The sequence below is a fragment of the Camelina sativa genome, chromosome 12 (assembly GCF_000633955.1).
Source record: "Camelina sativa cultivar DH55 chromosome 12, Cs, whole genome shotgun sequence".
Taxonomy (NCBI): domain Eukaryota; kingdom Viridiplantae; phylum Streptophyta; class Magnoliopsida; order Brassicales; family Brassicaceae; genus Camelina; species Camelina sativa.
Window position 1 is genome coordinate 7,424,359 of NC_025696.1, and position 16,967 is coordinate 7,441,325.

At 36.9% G+C, this 16,967-nt stretch overlaps 2 protein-coding genes across 2 annotated transcripts in view; both read right to left on the reverse strand.

The window, feature by feature from the left end:
* LOC104730693 (aconitate hydratase 3, mitochondrial) overlaps positions 1 to 5,218 on the reverse strand; it is a 6,065-nt gene extending 847 nt beyond the window's left edge. The window contains exons 1-19 of the mRNA XM_010449886.2: positions 4,721 to 5,218; positions 4,407 to 4,511; positions 4,147 to 4,307; positions 3,962 to 4,054; positions 3,696 to 3,881; positions 3,353 to 3,514; positions 3,094 to 3,238; positions 2,858 to 3,000; positions 2,604 to 2,660; positions 2,437 to 2,516; positions 2,277 to 2,352; positions 1,986 to 2,171; positions 1,837 to 1,904; positions 1,634 to 1,752; positions 1,327 to 1,448; positions 1,089 to 1,187; positions 530 to 1,009; positions 351 to 449; positions 31 to 273 (exon numbers count right to left, since the gene is read on the reverse strand). Of these exons, the coding sequence (XP_010448188.1) occupies positions 31 to 273; positions 351 to 449; positions 530 to 1,009; positions 1,089 to 1,187; positions 1,327 to 1,448; positions 1,634 to 1,752; positions 1,837 to 1,904; positions 1,986 to 2,171; positions 2,277 to 2,352; positions 2,437 to 2,516; positions 2,604 to 2,660; positions 2,858 to 3,000; positions 3,094 to 3,238; positions 3,353 to 3,514; positions 3,696 to 3,881; positions 3,962 to 4,054; positions 4,147 to 4,307; positions 4,407 to 4,511; positions 4,721 to 5,024 (2,928 nt within the window). The 5' untranslated portion in view covers positions 5,025 to 5,218. The remainder of the gene's footprint in view (positions 1 to 30; positions 274 to 350; positions 450 to 529; positions 1,010 to 1,088; positions 1,188 to 1,326; positions 1,449 to 1,633; positions 1,753 to 1,836; positions 1,905 to 1,985; positions 2,172 to 2,276; positions 2,353 to 2,436; positions 2,517 to 2,603; positions 2,661 to 2,857; positions 3,001 to 3,093; positions 3,239 to 3,352; positions 3,515 to 3,695; positions 3,882 to 3,961; positions 4,055 to 4,146; positions 4,308 to 4,406; positions 4,512 to 4,720) is intronic.
* LOC104730696 lies at positions 13,865 to 16,466 on the reverse strand. The gene is made up of 9 exons (XM_010449889.2): positions 16,256 to 16,466; positions 16,046 to 16,102; positions 15,895 to 15,947; positions 15,715 to 15,766; positions 15,398 to 15,463; positions 15,262 to 15,321; positions 14,663 to 14,705; positions 14,473 to 14,523; positions 13,865 to 14,311 (listed from the first exon to the last, which is right to left on the reverse strand). The coding sequence occupies exons 1-9, from the start codon at positions 16,365 to 16,367 to the stop codon at positions 14,248 to 14,250; spliced, it is 558 nt and encodes a 185-aa protein (XP_010448191.1). The 5' UTR covers positions 16,368 to 16,466; the 3' UTR covers positions 13,865 to 14,247.

Here is a 16,967-nt window from a genome sequence, read left to right on the forward strand (position 1 = left end):
CAGAATTTGTTTGCTATATAACCAGTTTACCTCTGTATCAAAGCGCAGAGTGCAAACAAAGGATTTGCCACTGTCAGTGGTTACAGTGACGTCTTGACCGGGTCTAATGTCACTGACTTTTGTAGGAAGGTGGACTGTGTAGCGTTCATGACCAGTGAGTCCAAGGGTTTCCGCGTCCTCCCCTGCCTTGAAACACAGAGGAATGATCCCCATACCAGCCAGGTTGCTGCGGTGGATTCTCTCAAAGCTCTTGGCAATTACAGCTTTCACTCCCTAATTTGTGCTTAACTGTTACGATCACAAGACATAACCAAAATCTGACAATCCGTTGTAAATAATGTAAAACTTACCAAAAGCAAGGGACCCTTAGCAGCCCAATCCCGAGAGCTACCACTTCCATACTCAGCACCAGCCAGGATGATCGTATCCTGTCCAGCGGTCTTGTATTTCTGAAAATATATGTGAATTGAGTTAGGGACGTAAAGAAGGATCTATATATATGTTGAAGCTGTATGACGATTCTACTTACACTTGCTGCATCAAAAACGCTAAGCTTCTCTCCAGTCGGAATGTGAACAGTCTTGGGGCCAACTTCTCCTTTCAAGAGCTTGTTAACAATACGGATATTGGCAAATGTCCCACGAGCCATAACCTCGTCGTTTCCCCGTCGACTTCCATATGAGTTGAAGTTTTCAGGAATCACACCACGGTCAATTAGAAACTTGGCAGCAGGACTAGTCTTTTGAATGTTTCCTGCTGGAGAGATGTGGTCTGTTGTTACGCTGTCACCAAAGTTCAACAAGCAGTAGGCATCCTTCACTTCACGAGGACCAGGTGGATTTGCGGTCATATTCTTGAAATACGGAGGTTCATGAATATACGTGGAGTTTGGATCCCAAGAATATAACGTAGAACTCGGTGCAGAGAGTTCATTCCACAAGGGGTTTCCCTTTGTTATCGTTTCATAAGAGCTCTTGAACATGCTTGGTAGTACGCTATATTGAACAACCTATTGAAGAGTATCACGAATGTTAACAAGGAACCTTAAAAGGTGAATAACTTATCCTCTAAGCACGTCACCTATGTACCTGAGCAATTTCTTCATTGCTTGGCCATACGTCCCTCAGGTACACACTTTTGCCATCTTTTCCGGTTCCTATAGGCTCTTTCTCAAAATCAATGTCGACCTGTACAGATTGATGAGACTATTAAGCGAGCTACTACGCAATCTTGTTGATGATGTACTATGACGCCAAACCAGTTAAGGATATCCAAAGCAGACAAATAAACATCTCAATTTCAAACTGAAAGTTGAAAAGTACAAACCGTTCCAGCAAGGGCATAAGCAACAACTAATGGTGGTGACGCAAGATAGTTAGCTCTTGTTTGTGGATGAACACGGCCTTCAAAGTTTCGGTTTCCAGACAACACAGCAGCTGGGATGATATCTGTGACACAGAGGAAGCACAATGGACCAACCAAAAAAGTGAGCTTCAATTTGATGATATAAGGGCACTAATTTCTCGGTAAAGAAACATAATTGACGAGGACTCTAGGGGAAATGAAAATGAAAAAGGCTCAAGGAGTTGCTAAGAGAAAAAAAAAAAACAAAACATGATGAAAATGTTGTTACCAGTTCCTTCTATAGCAGATGCAACTTCTGGCTCAAGGTCGCCAGAATTCCCAATGCATGTTGTGCAGCCGTAGCCAACAATTTGGAATCCTTGCTTGTTCAAGTACTCTCGGAGACCACTGCAGAGAAGGCAAACGTTAAGTATGGATATCCCGTGATCAAATAGGTTATCCAAATGAAAAATACCGTTGACTCCAACACACCTTCGATCCAAATATTTCTCGACAACTCTAGACCCCGGAGCAAGACTTGTCTTAACCCATGGTTTAACCTGAATTGTGACGTCAACTTCAGTCAAAACAGGATTCATAACTCAGTGATCTCAGGGCAAAGAGAAAAGGTAGAAACTCACCTCCACGCCAAGTTCCAAAGCTTTCTTTGCAACGAGTGCAGCCCCGATCATGACACTTGGGTTTGATGTGTTTGTACAACTCGTAATCGCCGCAATAACAACACTACCATGCTTAATCTCAGCAGGTTGTCCTTTGTACGAGAACTTCACAACTTCTTCTTGTTTTTCTTTTGGCACTGCAAAACCCTTGAAACAAGAAGCAAAGTTTTACAAGTTATCCCAAAAAATAAAAGAAATCAATGTCATTGATTGTTTACTGATTTTTGTTGTAACCACATAATTGCATCTCACCTTAAATCCAACAGGATTGTCAAGGCATGCTTGCCAGTCAGCCTTCATATCTTTCAGAGGCACACGGTCATGAGGCCTGTTGAACATAAAATATAGTAATGAAAACCTTAGGAAGGATGCGTCAGAACGTTCAAAATATCAAAACGAAGTGAAAGCATACCTTTTAGGCCCAGAAATACATGGTTCAACATGTCCCAAATCCAACTGCAGATAAGATGTGTATGCTCTTTCTTGCTGGGGCTGCAGAATGTCCACAAATATTTAATTGGAGTTGAGTTTCTTGTCAAAATAAATAAAATACAGTAAACTGATTAAGGATGTCCATACCTCATTGTAGTCAACAAACATATTGTTTGCTCGCAAATATGATTCTATCATTGACACCTAAACAAACCAAGTTGGTGATCATGTGAGTCACAAAAAAAAACAGAGGAAACAGGATACATAGCTTGTTAAACTGATAAGGAAAGATATAGAAAAACTAAGCCACGTGATAATGCATACTGATTACTGAAGAACAAAACAACCTAAGTCTACAGATAGCTTGTTAAAATGTTTTGAGAGAGAGAGAGAGAATTCACAGTTTCATCGCTTCTTCCTGTCAACTTCAGGTACTCCAGGGTAACATGATCCACTGGGAAGAAACCCATAGTTGCTCCATACTCAGGAGACATATTTGCAATTGTGGCTCTGTCAGCAAGTGAAAGTTCACTCATCCCCTCACCTTCATATCAAAATAAAAACGTTAAAGCATGTATACTGACCACACAAAAGATTCTCCATCAGAAATTCAAAGTCACACAGCCATGGTTCTCACCATAAAATTCGACAAACTTGCCAACAACACCATGCTTCCTCAATATTTGCGTCACAGTGAGAACTAAATCAGTAGCAGTAACCCCTTCCTTCAACTTTCCATCCAACTTGAATCCGACCACGCCAGGTAATACCATGCTCATGGGCTGACAAAATTTTGAAGTACCATATGAGCGACAAAGCAAACCTGACACTTATATATACACAAGACACATAATCCCAAATTAAACAGTGAAGGTGTGCAGAGGAAATGAACTCACCTGACCAAGCATTGCTGCCTCTGCCTCAATTCCTCCAACACCCCATCCAGCGACTCCTAATCCATCAATCATGGTTGTATGGGAGTCAGTTCCAACAACGCTATCAGGGTAGAGAAATCCGTTGGAGTTGAAAACAACACGTCCAAGGTATTCCAAGTTGACCTGTGGTGTCAAATAATAACAATATATCAGAACAGAACCATTAGACAGCATTATGAGATTCATTCACCCCTTGAAAATCAAGTAGTCTACCCAAACAGATTATACAGGCTACTAAACTGTTGAAAATTCCAACAAGGCAACCAGAATTTACTGGCATCACATGTAAAATGTTATCTAGTACCTGATGGACAATCCCAGACCCAGGAGGAACGACAAGCATGTTTTGGAAGGCCGTTGAACCCCACTTAAGGAACGCAAATCTTTCTTTGTTCCTCTTGAATTCAAGCTCCTCATTTTTCAATGCGGCATCTTCTGATCTTGCAAAGTCAACTTGGACTGAGTGATCAATGACAAGATCAACAGGAACCTAGACATGTACTGGGAAATATGAGAACCACTAGATCAAACATATTACAACGCAAAAAATATAAAGAAGAGTTAACTAACCAAGGGGTTAATCTTGTTAGGATCACTACCAAGACTCTTCACTGCATCCCTCATAGAAGCAAGATCAACTAAAGCTGGTACACCAGTGAAGTCCTGAACAAGAAAAATATAAGTTAGCATTAATCTATACCGTGGACTGGAGAGAGGTTCTAGTGATAGAAGTAAAGAAACAATATGCTACAAACCTGTAAAATAACACGGGCTGGCTTGAAGGAGATCTCAACCTGCTTAGTAGATGTATTCTCCCAGTCAAGGATTTTCTCAACGTCATCCTTTGTAACTTGATAGTTATCACAATTACGAATTGCTGATTCCAATAGTATCCTTACAGAGTATGGCAGCTTATCTACATACATTATCACGAAGAAAAAAAGGTGTCAACTTCACCAGAAAAATCCCATTACAACAAAACAGATTTAGGAAAGACTCGATCGAGGAACCATACCAACTCTTGGATCGTTTAAAGCTGGTAACGAGTAGTACTGTCCATACTCTCCACCACCAGGTTTAGGTAGACTTGTCAAAATATCCTTGTAGGCATGCTCAGAAGCTGCGTTTTTATTCCATACCAAAACTATTAGAATTTACATAATCATAACAAACTGCAAAAGCTAATCAAAATGTTCATCTAATAGGTGATACTCGTGTTTCAACTGATCCAGTCTAAAACGAAATAGATCTAAGAAGGATTCTTGTAATACAAGTTAAGAGCAAATCATTCACACAGAAATAAAAGAAAGCAAAACAGAACATACGTACCCATGGTTGCGTATTTCCGCTCAAATTTCTCCATCACCGGAGCGGAGTTACGAGATTGAGCACGAAGGCTAGCAGGAGATCGCCAGCTCCCACCATGACTCCACCGCGTTGAAGCAGAGCAAACGCGAAACGAGCGGAGAGCCGAGGAGAAGCTCTTAGATCGGTTCGTCGTCGTCGAATTGAGAACGGACATGGCGGATGGAGAAGAAACCGAAGCTGTTTCGGTAGAAGCGATCTTCGTGATGGAAGAAGAAAGCCTCGACAGCGAGGCAGAACGCACGCCGGAAGTGGCGCGTCGATACATGGCGGCAAATCAAAACAGTTAGAAGAGATTTGGGAAATATCTCCGAAGAAAGGATCAAAATGAAACGAAGAAGATCGTGGAAGGGACGAAGATGAGAGAGAGAGAGAGAGAGAGAGAGAGAGAGAGAGAGAGAGAGAGAGAGATGATCTTATTCGTCAAGCTTGAGCCAGCCGATTAAGAAAGAGTTAACAGAGAACCTTCTCCAAGGACACACACTCACTAATATACAATGCCAAGGGCCAGGTGTGTCTCTTTTTAATCGTTGGATCAATTCTAGACGCGCAAATGGACGGCCTGTGATTCTCTTTGGAATGTTGACCATTTTATAATGGCTTATTCTTTCAATTATTTTAGAAAAGATTAATAATATAGCTTGCAAATTATGAAAACATCTTTTTATATACTTAAAGGTACTAGACCAACGTGAGAACATTCGAATAATTGGCTTTTTGGGGGAAGATCATGAGAATATTTTCTTTTTTTTTTCAGAAAGTTGTTTCTTTAATTCACAAAACTAAACTTCAGTAATTCACTAATTTAGAACTTAACCCAAACCAGAATAAAATTTAGAACTACACTTATTTTGGTAAAACTACGTTTTGATTGGCTTGTGTCTGGCACAAACTAAGTAGGACTTCTCCTCTTGATGTTTATTAACTTCTTTTTTTTGTTTAAGTCCTAATAAATAAAAGTCAACGAGGAAAAACATTAGGCTCTTCCTCAGCTATGAAGGACAAAGGCAAATAAAAGTCTCAAGCACTATGCCAAGAGACAAACACCCTAAAATAAAACAAAGCATACCAAGATGGCTTCTCATTTTGACTCTTCTATGTCCTCAATGACAGCGTGAACTCACGCCTTGCTTCAAGTTCAACCATTTCCTGGAAAAGTAAGAAACACCATTATCAAAGGCCAGATACTAAAGTCTTACGGCCAATCTATATATCACAAAAACCTCCGTGGAAAAAAAACACTATAGTGACCACAAATAATTACGGGCAATTGTTATAAATACCACTAAAATATATTTCTATTCCAAAAATACCATAATTTAGTTTTTTCTCAAAAATACTACTAAAACGTATTTTTTCCAAAAATATCACATAATTGAACTGAAGTTCTAATACTAAAAGTTAATTACTAAATTCTAAATACTAAACCCTACCTCTAAAAACTATACCCTAAAACTAAATGTGTCAACCCAAACCTAAAAAAAAAATTCTACATCTTTAAAAAATAATTTTTGTGTTTGTGGTAAATTTGGAAAATAAACTTTTTTGGTGGTATTTAAAGAAAATTTCTTAATAATTATGGCTAAATTAAATAGGGGTTGATATGACATCTGGAGTAAGAGCTCTTTACATTGGCCATTCAGGCAACATATCTATTCAACTACAACATTGGGCAAACAAAATGGTAACTAGACTGGCTGCTACACAAATAAATTCCACAAAAGTCTTAAATAAGAGCATACAACCATGTTCATTTAGGAAACAAAATGCATTATATACCAGTGCTCATTACACAGGATCACACGTACATAAATCACACAGTCCTCTTTTTCAACATGCATTTACTTCACCGCAACACACACACACACGACAGGCAAAAGACAAAATAAAATAATTCAAAGGTTAGAGGTTTGACGAACAATACCTTTTATCAATCAATCTCATCCACTCTGAAAAAGTACCTTTTATCAATCTTGCCTACTCCGATGAAACTCTTGCCCTACAAAATTTCTCCCGTAGCTTCTCCCGCCGATTTCTTCATCATATATATGATCCAAAAACTGAACACAAGACGCCCCAAAATTGTTCCTTCGATTGAGTCTGTGCTCTGTTTGACTTTGGATTAAAGCAGTGTTCAAGAAAGCGGTCTAGGCGGCCGTTTAAGCGCCGTCTAGGCGCTAGGCACTTAGCAGACGCTTAGATGACCGCCTAAATCGCTTAAAATTACATTAATTTAATTTTAATATATATTTTTGATTTTTAGCTACATATATTTAAATTATTAAGTTTTATATCTGTATACATAATTATAAATGTTTATATGTGGTTAATATAACTTAAATAAATGTATTTTTCTTATTTTTGTTTATAATTTATATTTTATTTTTATTTTTCTAACATATATTTGTAAATAATTTATATACATAATATTTTATGTTGTAAACGCCTAAACCGCCTAAAAACCGTCTAGACCTCGATTAGGCGTTTTAGGCGCTAGGCGCTGGGTCACCGCCCAGATACCACCTAACACTTTCTTAAACACTGGATTAAATACTTGATTTTTTATTTTCCACCTATTTCCCATTAGAATACCGGTAAAATAATCTTAACCACCAATTTAAACCGAAATTTAAGACTTACCCAGTAATAAGATTAAACCGATCGAGTACGTAACTCGGTTTAGAATCCAATTGAATGAACCACCGGTTAAAAGGACACGGTTATCAACAACAACAAAAATTCATCGCGAAAGTTCCAAATGGCCGTTAAGGTTTGTTGGGTTTGTTAGGAGTAGTAGAGAGAGAATGAGAGAACAGTCGGTTATAAATACTAATGAGTGCGTGTTTAAGATTACTATACTCCTCTCTGAAAAATTTACTAATCCCATCCTCTGCAAATTTTTCATTTTCTCCGATACAACAAGATTCACGAAAGATGCCTCGCCGCGGAAACAACGGTGGAGATAGTCGTCGTCGTCAAGGAGCTGCGCCTCGTGATCACGAACGTCGCCGTCGTCGTGAGGATGGCAACGACCGAGCTTGGAATAAGGTTCTTAAAACTACGATTGGACTTCGAGTTAAGGCTTTAGGCGCCCTCGCCGTACTCCTTCTTCTCGTCGCCAAGGTTTACACACGAATCGGCTTCGGACTCGACTCTCCCGTGGCGGTTTGTTCGGCGTACGCAGGTGTGATCGGATCTCTATCTTCCATAGGCGCAACTTTGTTTGTTCCGAGGGAAGCGATGGGAGGATTGGTCACGATCGGCGGCTTTGTCTTCATCTTCTTCTCACTCGTTTCTCTGGTTTGCGTCTTTCTAACTCAATAAAAACACGATTTCGTCTCCCAATACATCGACGTTGCGATTCATCTTATCCTCTTCTTAGTCTTTGTGATCTTGCAGTACGCACTCCCAAAGATCTTTGTGCTTTTATGGATTGTTATAAGTCGTCTTCGAAACGCTCTAGTTCAAGATTTCAGTTTTTTCGTGTGTATTCATAGATTAGATCCTTTGTGCTTTTTCGTGATGTAAATCGAAATCTTTTTTCCATTTTCTTGATGTTTAGGGTTTTGCTTCTCCAATCTTTGTAACAGTTTTTGAGTGGGATTCCAACTTGTTATAGAAGTGATTCAAGTGGGATTAAAGGTTTTACGGAGCAAATCAGTGAGCTTAAAACTAAAGAAACTAGTTTTTGGCTAATTAAGGTTTCCTATTTCATTAATTTCAAAGAGAAAAGAAAAAAAAAGTGTATACTTCCAAAAAATCTAAAAACTAAAACCAAAAAACACATACGGAAAAGAAAAAATAAAAAGTTAATTAATACAAAACAAAGATCATAGCTAGTTGACAAAAAAAAAAAAAAAAATCATAGCTGGTCGTCTTTCACCACCAGTCAAACTCTATGTGACGTCCAAGGGAGAAGATGAACAACACAATCGCCACAACCCACAGCAGTAAGCCACCAAAGACTTGATATGTGCAATAGAATGGTACTGGTAGCTTCACTCCGTATAAGATGCAGTACACCATCGGTGCAGCTAGTACAGTAATCGCATTCATGGTCAACAGTATTCGACTCATCTGGACCAGTTCCTTGCGTTGTTTCATTAAGTATTCTTCGTCGTATATATCCTCATTCACCTGCGATTTTGTCTGGTTTGATATACATATATATTTAGTTAGAGTTGATTTTGAGCCTATAGGGTTAATTACAAACCAAACTATCGACTAATTCTTGTTTTACCAAACTCCCAAGCATGGAATAAAAATTAAATCTAGCTAGTAAACAAGATGATATATACAAAACCTGATACGTTATTACCACGATAAGACTAGAACAAAAAAAAACTAACAAGCAAGAGAATATTCAATCTCTATTTTAAATGGAAGAAACAGACCTCATGCCTAATGACGAAACGATATGTCTATACCAGTTAGTCTACGATGATAATTCACGCCAAGAAAATCAAAACTCACGTTAAAATTCAGGAAAACAAAAAGGTAACTCATGGTCATGGACTCCCCAAACTCAATGTGATAAACAAAAAAAAATGGCATCTATATATCTAGCTAGGATTCTAGCTAATAGAGTTAAACGAAGAGAGAGGAAATAAAATAAGACCTCAGACTCATCCTCAGCCTCAGACTCAGACAGTAAGGGTTGACCAAGAGGAATCTCTCCATCAGCAACCATTATCACACACTCGGAGATCTAACGACGCTTAAATTAATATTCTCGTAGCTGAAAGAAAAAGGTAAGAATCAGGAACAAGATCAACCTCACGAATTAAAGCTGGAAAATAAAAAGAGTCAACAATCACAAAATTAACATGTAGATATTAGGGTTTAAGAGGGAACGAGTTTTCTAGGCTGAGCTATGTTTCTTTCCTTAGAATATGTATGCGTGCGTAAACAATATATATGCATACATCTCTTACAATGGGCCTGCGTAATAGATTTCGGCCCAAATTGTTTTTAATTTAGCGAGGGTTTGTGTATGATGGAGCTCTCATAAAATATCCCCTACTATTTAATATTTCGGAAGTACGACTTTTTTTTTAGACTATATAATAGGTATATATATATGATCTTTTGGTTATAGACTTATGACATACGTGATTTAGGTGTATCATAATATATAGGTTAGTTTGATTTTTGGTAATTAAGGATAATATGCATTTAGTTAATTATAGTAACATATAAAATCAATTATAGATAACATTTAAAAGATAAGGAAATCTTTCAACCTAATTAAAACAAATATATGTGATTCTTCTTTAACTTTTGTTTGATTTTATATTTAAATTATTTTAAATTATTATATAATATATTTAGGTAATAAAATTTATGATTTTTCTGCATATGATGTAATTTAAACTTTTTTAAACGGACATATATTGCTCAACTGATGGATTAAAAAATGTATAAAATGTCTCAACCACATTACCTAAAAAAACTAGGCAAAGATTCAAAGTCATGCTATGAAAAAATGACCAAAATAATTTTGAATACGAATGGGCATGAACTTTGATTTATCAGACATTGAAATCATACTATAAAGTCATACTTCAAAGTTATACTATTAAAACCAATATTAATTGTTCAAACTATAAAATATTCAAGCTTTAATAATATTATTCTTTTTTAAAAATATATATTCAACTAAAATTTTGACTGTATAACGAGTAAAACTTTGAATATTTAAATTCAATTTCATATATTTCTTTTGTTGAATTGTATAACTTTATATATTATAATAAACTTTTTAAACAATTTAATTTGAAGTATTTAAAAATAGTTTAATTTGATATTTTTAAGAATATCATAAATATATGATAGATCAAAAATTTAAAATTATAAACACTCTAATTTGATTTGTTATAGCACAGTCAATAATATTAAAAAATTTCAAGAAATATGATTTCTTGCTAGAGCATGGGTTGAAATGTCAAGAAATATGATTTGTCAGATTAAATTGAAGTTTGGAATAATGTTGTTTGGTAGAGGCTTTTTCGGTCAAGATAATATGCAGTATATTATATTGTGGTTTAAGTTATATAATTAATAAATCAAAATACAATATATAATTTTAGAAATTAAACAAATCAAATAAAATTAACAAACAAAAAAAGATTTTTAAAACAAATAAAAAGTGATTTAAATAAAAATTATAAAATAAACAAAAAAAAATTTACCCGTGCTCTAGCATGGGTCCAATTCTAGTGTATATGTACATGATGAACAAGCTTAAGCATAAGATATTAAGAATTGTAACCAACATTTTAGTTTTTTGAAGGTCTTTTTTTTCTTAATGTAGTAATCATGACTAACAAATTTGTGTTTTATTCTTTTAGTTGAAATATTTTTTTTTTCCTTTAGTATTGTAATTAAGTAGTAGCCGTAGGTTTGTCCTCGTTTCCAAAGTTGTTTGACAAAGACTCTTTCAGTTGGATTCTCAGGTTTCCAAAACCCTAGACACGTCGGTTTAGTTTCTGGATAACTCTTAAAATTTCTGTTTAAATTGGGTTCAAGATTTTCCGGCTTTATCTTAAAGAAATAAAATAATAATAATTGGATTTTCCGGTCCTCTATGAGGAAAAAGACGATAAAGAAAACTTTACCCAAAAAAAAAGAAATAAGCAAGAAAAAAGATAAAGTCACGTGCAAGTCATGCGTATTCAAAGTCTGGCTCAGATTAGTGAAGGTCACTCACATGCATCAATTAACCGTTGGATTGGAGTCAAGACTCTAGAACGGACGGCTTATAACCGTTGGATTGGAGTCAAGACTCAAGACTCTAGTGTGGAGCGTTGACCAAGTTCAAATGGCCGTTAAGGTTTGTTGGGTCGTTAGGAGCAGTAGAGAGAATGAGAGAAGAGTCGGTTATAAATATAAATTCAGTGTAAATACTAATCCTCTTAAAAAATTTACTAATCCCATCCTCTGCAAATATTTCATTTTCTCCGATACAACAAGATTCACGAAAGATGGCTCGCGGCGGCAAAAACAACGGTGGAGATCGTCGTCATCAAGGAGCTGCGCCTGGTGATCACGAACGTCGCCGTCGTCGTGAGGATGGCAACGACCGAGCTTGGAATGAGGTTCTTGAAAGTACGATTGGACTTCGAGTACTTAAGGCTTTAGGCGCCATCGCCGTACTCCTTCTTCTTGTCGCCACGATTTACACACCAATCGGCTTCACACTCGACTCTCCCGCGGCGGTTTGGGCGTACGCAGGTGTCATCGGATCTCTATCTTCCATGGGCGCAACTTTGTTTGTTCCGAGGGAAGCGATGGGAGGATTGGTCACGACCAGCTTAGTCTACATCTTCTTCACACTCGTTTCTCTGGTTTGCGTCTTTCTAACTCAGTAAACACGATTTCGTATCCCAGTACCATCATCTACGTCGCGATTCCATCTTCTCCTTCTTCTTCGTCTTGCGCCCATGCAAAAGATCTTTGTGCTTTAAGGGATTGCTAGCTAGTCTTTGAAATGCTCTGGTTCGATATTTTAGTTTCTTCGAATGTGTTTTACCAGTTTGTTGATAGATTCGTTACTTTCTGGTTTCTCTTTTGTTGCTTTTCGTGATGTAAATCCAAAATCTATATCCAATTACTTGATGTTTAGGGTTTTGCTTTTCCAATGTTATCCATCTTTGTAACCGATCTTGATCTTGAGTCGATTTTTAATTTCCTCGTTTCGAAAGTTTTTGTGTCTTCTTCTTTATTTTATCTCCTTTCGTGCAGTGTGATTGTCTCCACTTCTTATAAAATTGTTTCCAACTTGTTATAGAATTGAAGTGATGACTGATTTAATTAAGGTTCTAATCACGGAGAAATCGGTGAGCTTGAAGATTGTTAAATTTACGTTTTCATAAAAACTCTAGTATTTGGCTTTATTTCGAAAAGAAAAAAAAAACAAATCTAATTAGTTTTAGATTTTCCCTAAAAATAAAAGTAAACTAAAACCAAAAGCACAGAGACAAAAAAAACAAAAAAGAAGAAGCTAAGGGCGACCACGGCATACACAACCACCAGACTCCACCCAAAGACGTCATGCGTGTAACAGAATGGAACTGGTAGCTTCACTTTGTACCAGTTGGCGTACAACATCGGCGCAGCTAGCACAATCGAAGCAATGATCATCATTTGACCAGCCTGGATCAGCTCCTTGCGTTTTTTAATTAATTTCATGTAGTATTCTGTGTCGTAAATATGCTCCCTCTTCCCCTGCAATATTATAATATATGTTTTATTCGTTAAGAGTGTTGTTGAGCCTATACGGAATACTTTACAAACCAGATATTTATCGACTAATTGTTCTTAATTAATTTACTAAACTTCCATGCATGGAATATCTGAACTTGTTACGTTGTAATCACCGATAAGACTAACACAACAATAAAGAGAATATTCAAAACTCTTATGTTAAATTGACGAAAGAGAAGACCTCAAGCAATAATATATCAAGATCACATGAAGAAACGATTTTTTTACCAGTTAAAAACTATGATAACTCATTCCAAGAATATCAAAACTTCGTTAAAATTCATGAAATAAATTACAATCTCATGGACTCTCCCAATACCTAAAGACGAGACGACTCAATGTGATAAACAAAACAAAAGTGGCATCTAAGTTAATTAAACAAAGTGAGAGATAAAATAAAATAAAGTAATTAAGACCTCATCCTCAGAATGTAACTCATCCTCTGAAAGCAAGGGTTGATCAAGAAGAATCTCTGCATCTGCAACCATTATCACAAACTCGGAGATCCAAACGTACGATTAAATAATTTCGTAGCTGAAAGACGAAAAGTAAGAATCAGGAACAACCTCACGAATCTCAAAGCTGGAAAATAAAAAGAGACAACAATCACATAATTACGTGTAGATATTAATTAGGGTTTAAGAGGGAACGAGTTTCAGGCTGAGCTATGTTTCTTTCAGGTATGCGTGCGTAAACAATAAATATATACATAGCAACTCTTCCAATGGGCCTGCGTATTAGATTTCAGCCCATATTGCTTTTCGCCGACTCTTACTTGATAGGTAATTAAACGATATATTGAAAAATATATATGACATTGATCATAGTTTATTTCATCTCATGAGAAAAATAAATAATATTCCTTAAAAAAAAAAAAAAACATCATGATCGATCATAGTTTATTTTATCTCAAGATCAATCATCTCTTTCTTCAGCTATGAAGGACAAGGCAACTAAAAGTCTCGAGCACTATGCTAAGAGACAAACACCCTACTAAAGATAACAAAGCATAATAAGATGGCTTCTCATTCTGACTCTTCTAACTAACTCCTCAATGACAGCGTGAAAGGACACATACTGTGTATATAGGGTTCTCAAAAGCTCTCTCGTCTATGGTGGTTCATCTGTAAGACTCAAACCAATCGGTTTGTGTAGAGTACAACAAACAAATAATTAGGTACGAAAAATGTTCTGCTGGTTTGTTATCTGCGTGCTGAGGGATAATCTTAGGATGGTGGCTGCCATGTCCCGGGCCTAAATGATGATCCAGAACCTGATGGTTCTGTTGTCCTGCATCATCATCAAAATCACCATTAGCTTGATTGGATTTACGCATACCAAACACAATACATAAGCTCATGTTCATAGAGAATAGATTCAGTATAGTAGCAGTATGTAACAATCAGAAAGAACATTTCATGTATCAATGTGAACTTTAGGATTAAACTTACTTTGGTTCTGGTGGTTCTGCAGTAACTATCTCGGGTTCATGTTCCTTGACCCTGTTAAAAGCAATGTGAGAAAACTTGGTTATGGTGGTCTAGTAAAAAACACTGTGTTTTGCATCAAGAAAAATAGATTGTAAGAAGATTAACACAAGATAAGATTGGTGTCGAGATGTTATGAATCAAGATGATTCACCTTGATTTATCTGCTTCTTCACTAGCTTCCTCTGGCATATCACCTTAAAACATTAACGAACAAACAAAAAAACACTTAAGACAGTCAGTCTTAGCTTACACGAGATTGTGGTAAGTTCGATATAGTTATAGGAAAATTAGCCACTTTGATAAGTTCAGGCCCTTGAATCAACAAATGGCATTAAAGTGAACAATTCTTATATCCCCTCTAAGCTAGCACAATCAAAAAGGACATCTTTTACTATCAGAACTTCATCAGAATCACAGACTTTAAAGTGATGTATCATTCCATGATCTATAGTTATCAGTGCAATAGTTACACACGGTAAAGCTGAAAAAGGATCAACACAGTCCCTCAGAAGCATTATATATCACAAACGAAGTCATTCCAAAGACACTTTATGAAGACAGCTTCAGATCTAATGCGACGAAGAGTAATGGACACCCATTTGATGGTTCAAACACCGCAAAATTATATATGCTTGCTTGTCCATAACAATCTTTGTAAAATTATTCAAGGGAATTTCAGAAAAAATGGAAAAGATGAAACCTAATCAAATGTAATACCTTTAGAATCAATTGAAAGAGGAAATATAATACCTTTAGAATCCGGTGGAAATTGGCGAACAAAGCTTGTCAAATCTGGACCGTCAACTTTACCTTCAAAAACAAAGGAGAGCCACTTAATATATGAAAAAAAATTGAGCAAATTTTGAGAGCACTAAATGTTAATTACCAATGGTCGTGACTTTGCGTCCAGTGCCTTCTATCGCTTTCCTCTCCTCCTCTTCTTTCTTGAGAACTTGACAAGGGATTGAAGGGAAAAGGAAAACAATAAACATTTGCATAGAACTTGAAGCAACATATCAAATGCAACAGAAGCAAAAAAAACATTTCTCGACTTTGTTTATTCAGAACTTGTAGGTTCCACAAATCAAGACCTCAAAGTCATAAACTATTAGCATCAAGGATCAATGAGGCCAGGAAAAAAAGGAACCTTGAGACGTTTAAAAAGATAGATAAGTTGTGGAAAAAAATGTATGGAACACATACGAGCAACATTAAGCTTGACACGCTCACGCCTTGCTTCAAGTTCAACCATTTCCTGAACCAGTAAGAAACAACCAACATAAAAGGCCAAAACAAACGGCATACAAACCAATCTATCCATGGAATGAAAACACGAAGCTGACAACAAAATAATTCAGGTTAAAGAGGGAGTTGATATCTTACCTCTGGAGAAGGAGCCTTTTTGCGTTGCCCATTAAGCCAACATATCCATTCAACTACCACATTGATCAAAAAAAAAAAAAAACTGTAACTAGATTCCTGTATGCATTTATGTATCTTAATCCCAAACAAATCAACATAACAAGCCATTTACCAGGAATAGAAGTTGGGTCCTGTTCTCGTCTAAAGACAACCCATCTTTTCTCCTTAGCTGAAAAAAGTAGAAAGAAGCTTATCAGAAAACATTCTTACTACTTCACAATTAGGACGACTCCACATAACTCCAATCAAAACCGTTACAACACGATCAAAATTGACAAAAGAAAGACGAGAATTTGGAGGTTTTGGAGAAGGATATACTCGCCGAATCCGTCAATCTCTTCGAATCTGGAAAAATACTTGTTACCAGTCTTGTCTACTCCGATGAAACTCTTACTACTGAATAATCCCGCAAATTTCGCCCATAGCCTCGACATAGCCTTCTTTCTTTCAATGATGATTGATCCCAAAAAAACAAAATTGAACAGACACACGCCCAGGTTTCCCCCGATCAAGTCTGCTCCGTCTAGATCAAAATATCCGACCCGATTAAATCACCGGGTCTCGGTTTAGACTCTGATTTTTATAAACCAGGGATTGAGTACCGGTTTAATTTAAAAACACAAAAGCCACCTCTCATGTCGGTTTAGACCACCTTTTCAAAACCCTAAAAACCTGAATTGTTTTCAGTTTCCCACCTCTTAAAAAATCCCCAATTGCAATTTTCCCGCCTGTCTCAATCGCACCCGCTCCTTCCTTTACAAAAAGCCATCATTTGCTACCTTTCTCGTCATCCCCACTCACATCACAAATCCAAATGAAAGGAACCTCCGTATCTCCGGTGAGAAGAAACAACGATGGTTTCCACCATTACCTAAAACCAGGTGCTCTGGCTCAGATCCGTAACTCTAGAATCAACGCTAGATCCAATTTTCCCCTGTCCTTGACTCACTCTCTAGTCTCGGATCCCCCGCCTTCCGAGAGGTCTCTTGTCTTGGCGCCGCAGACGTTGACTATGGACCAGGTGCCACATCTCT

What these genes read in the sequence shown, in the direction of transcription:
- LOC104730696 (XM_010449889.2), bottom strand. Translation starts at nt 16,367, where the DNA reads ATGTCGAGGCTATGGGCGAAATTTGCGGGATTATTCAGTAGTAAGAGT. An exon ending in TGTCAAGCTTAATGTTGCTC is followed by an intron (nt 15,464 to 15,714) that starts GTATGTGTTCCA and finishes TCCCTTGTCAAG; the next exon opens with TTCTCAAGAAAGAAGAGGAG. An exon ending in GAAGAAGCAGATAAATCAAG is followed by an intron (nt 14,524 to 14,662) that starts GTGAATCATCTT and finishes TGCTTTTAACAG; the next exon opens with GGTCAAGGAACATGAACCCG.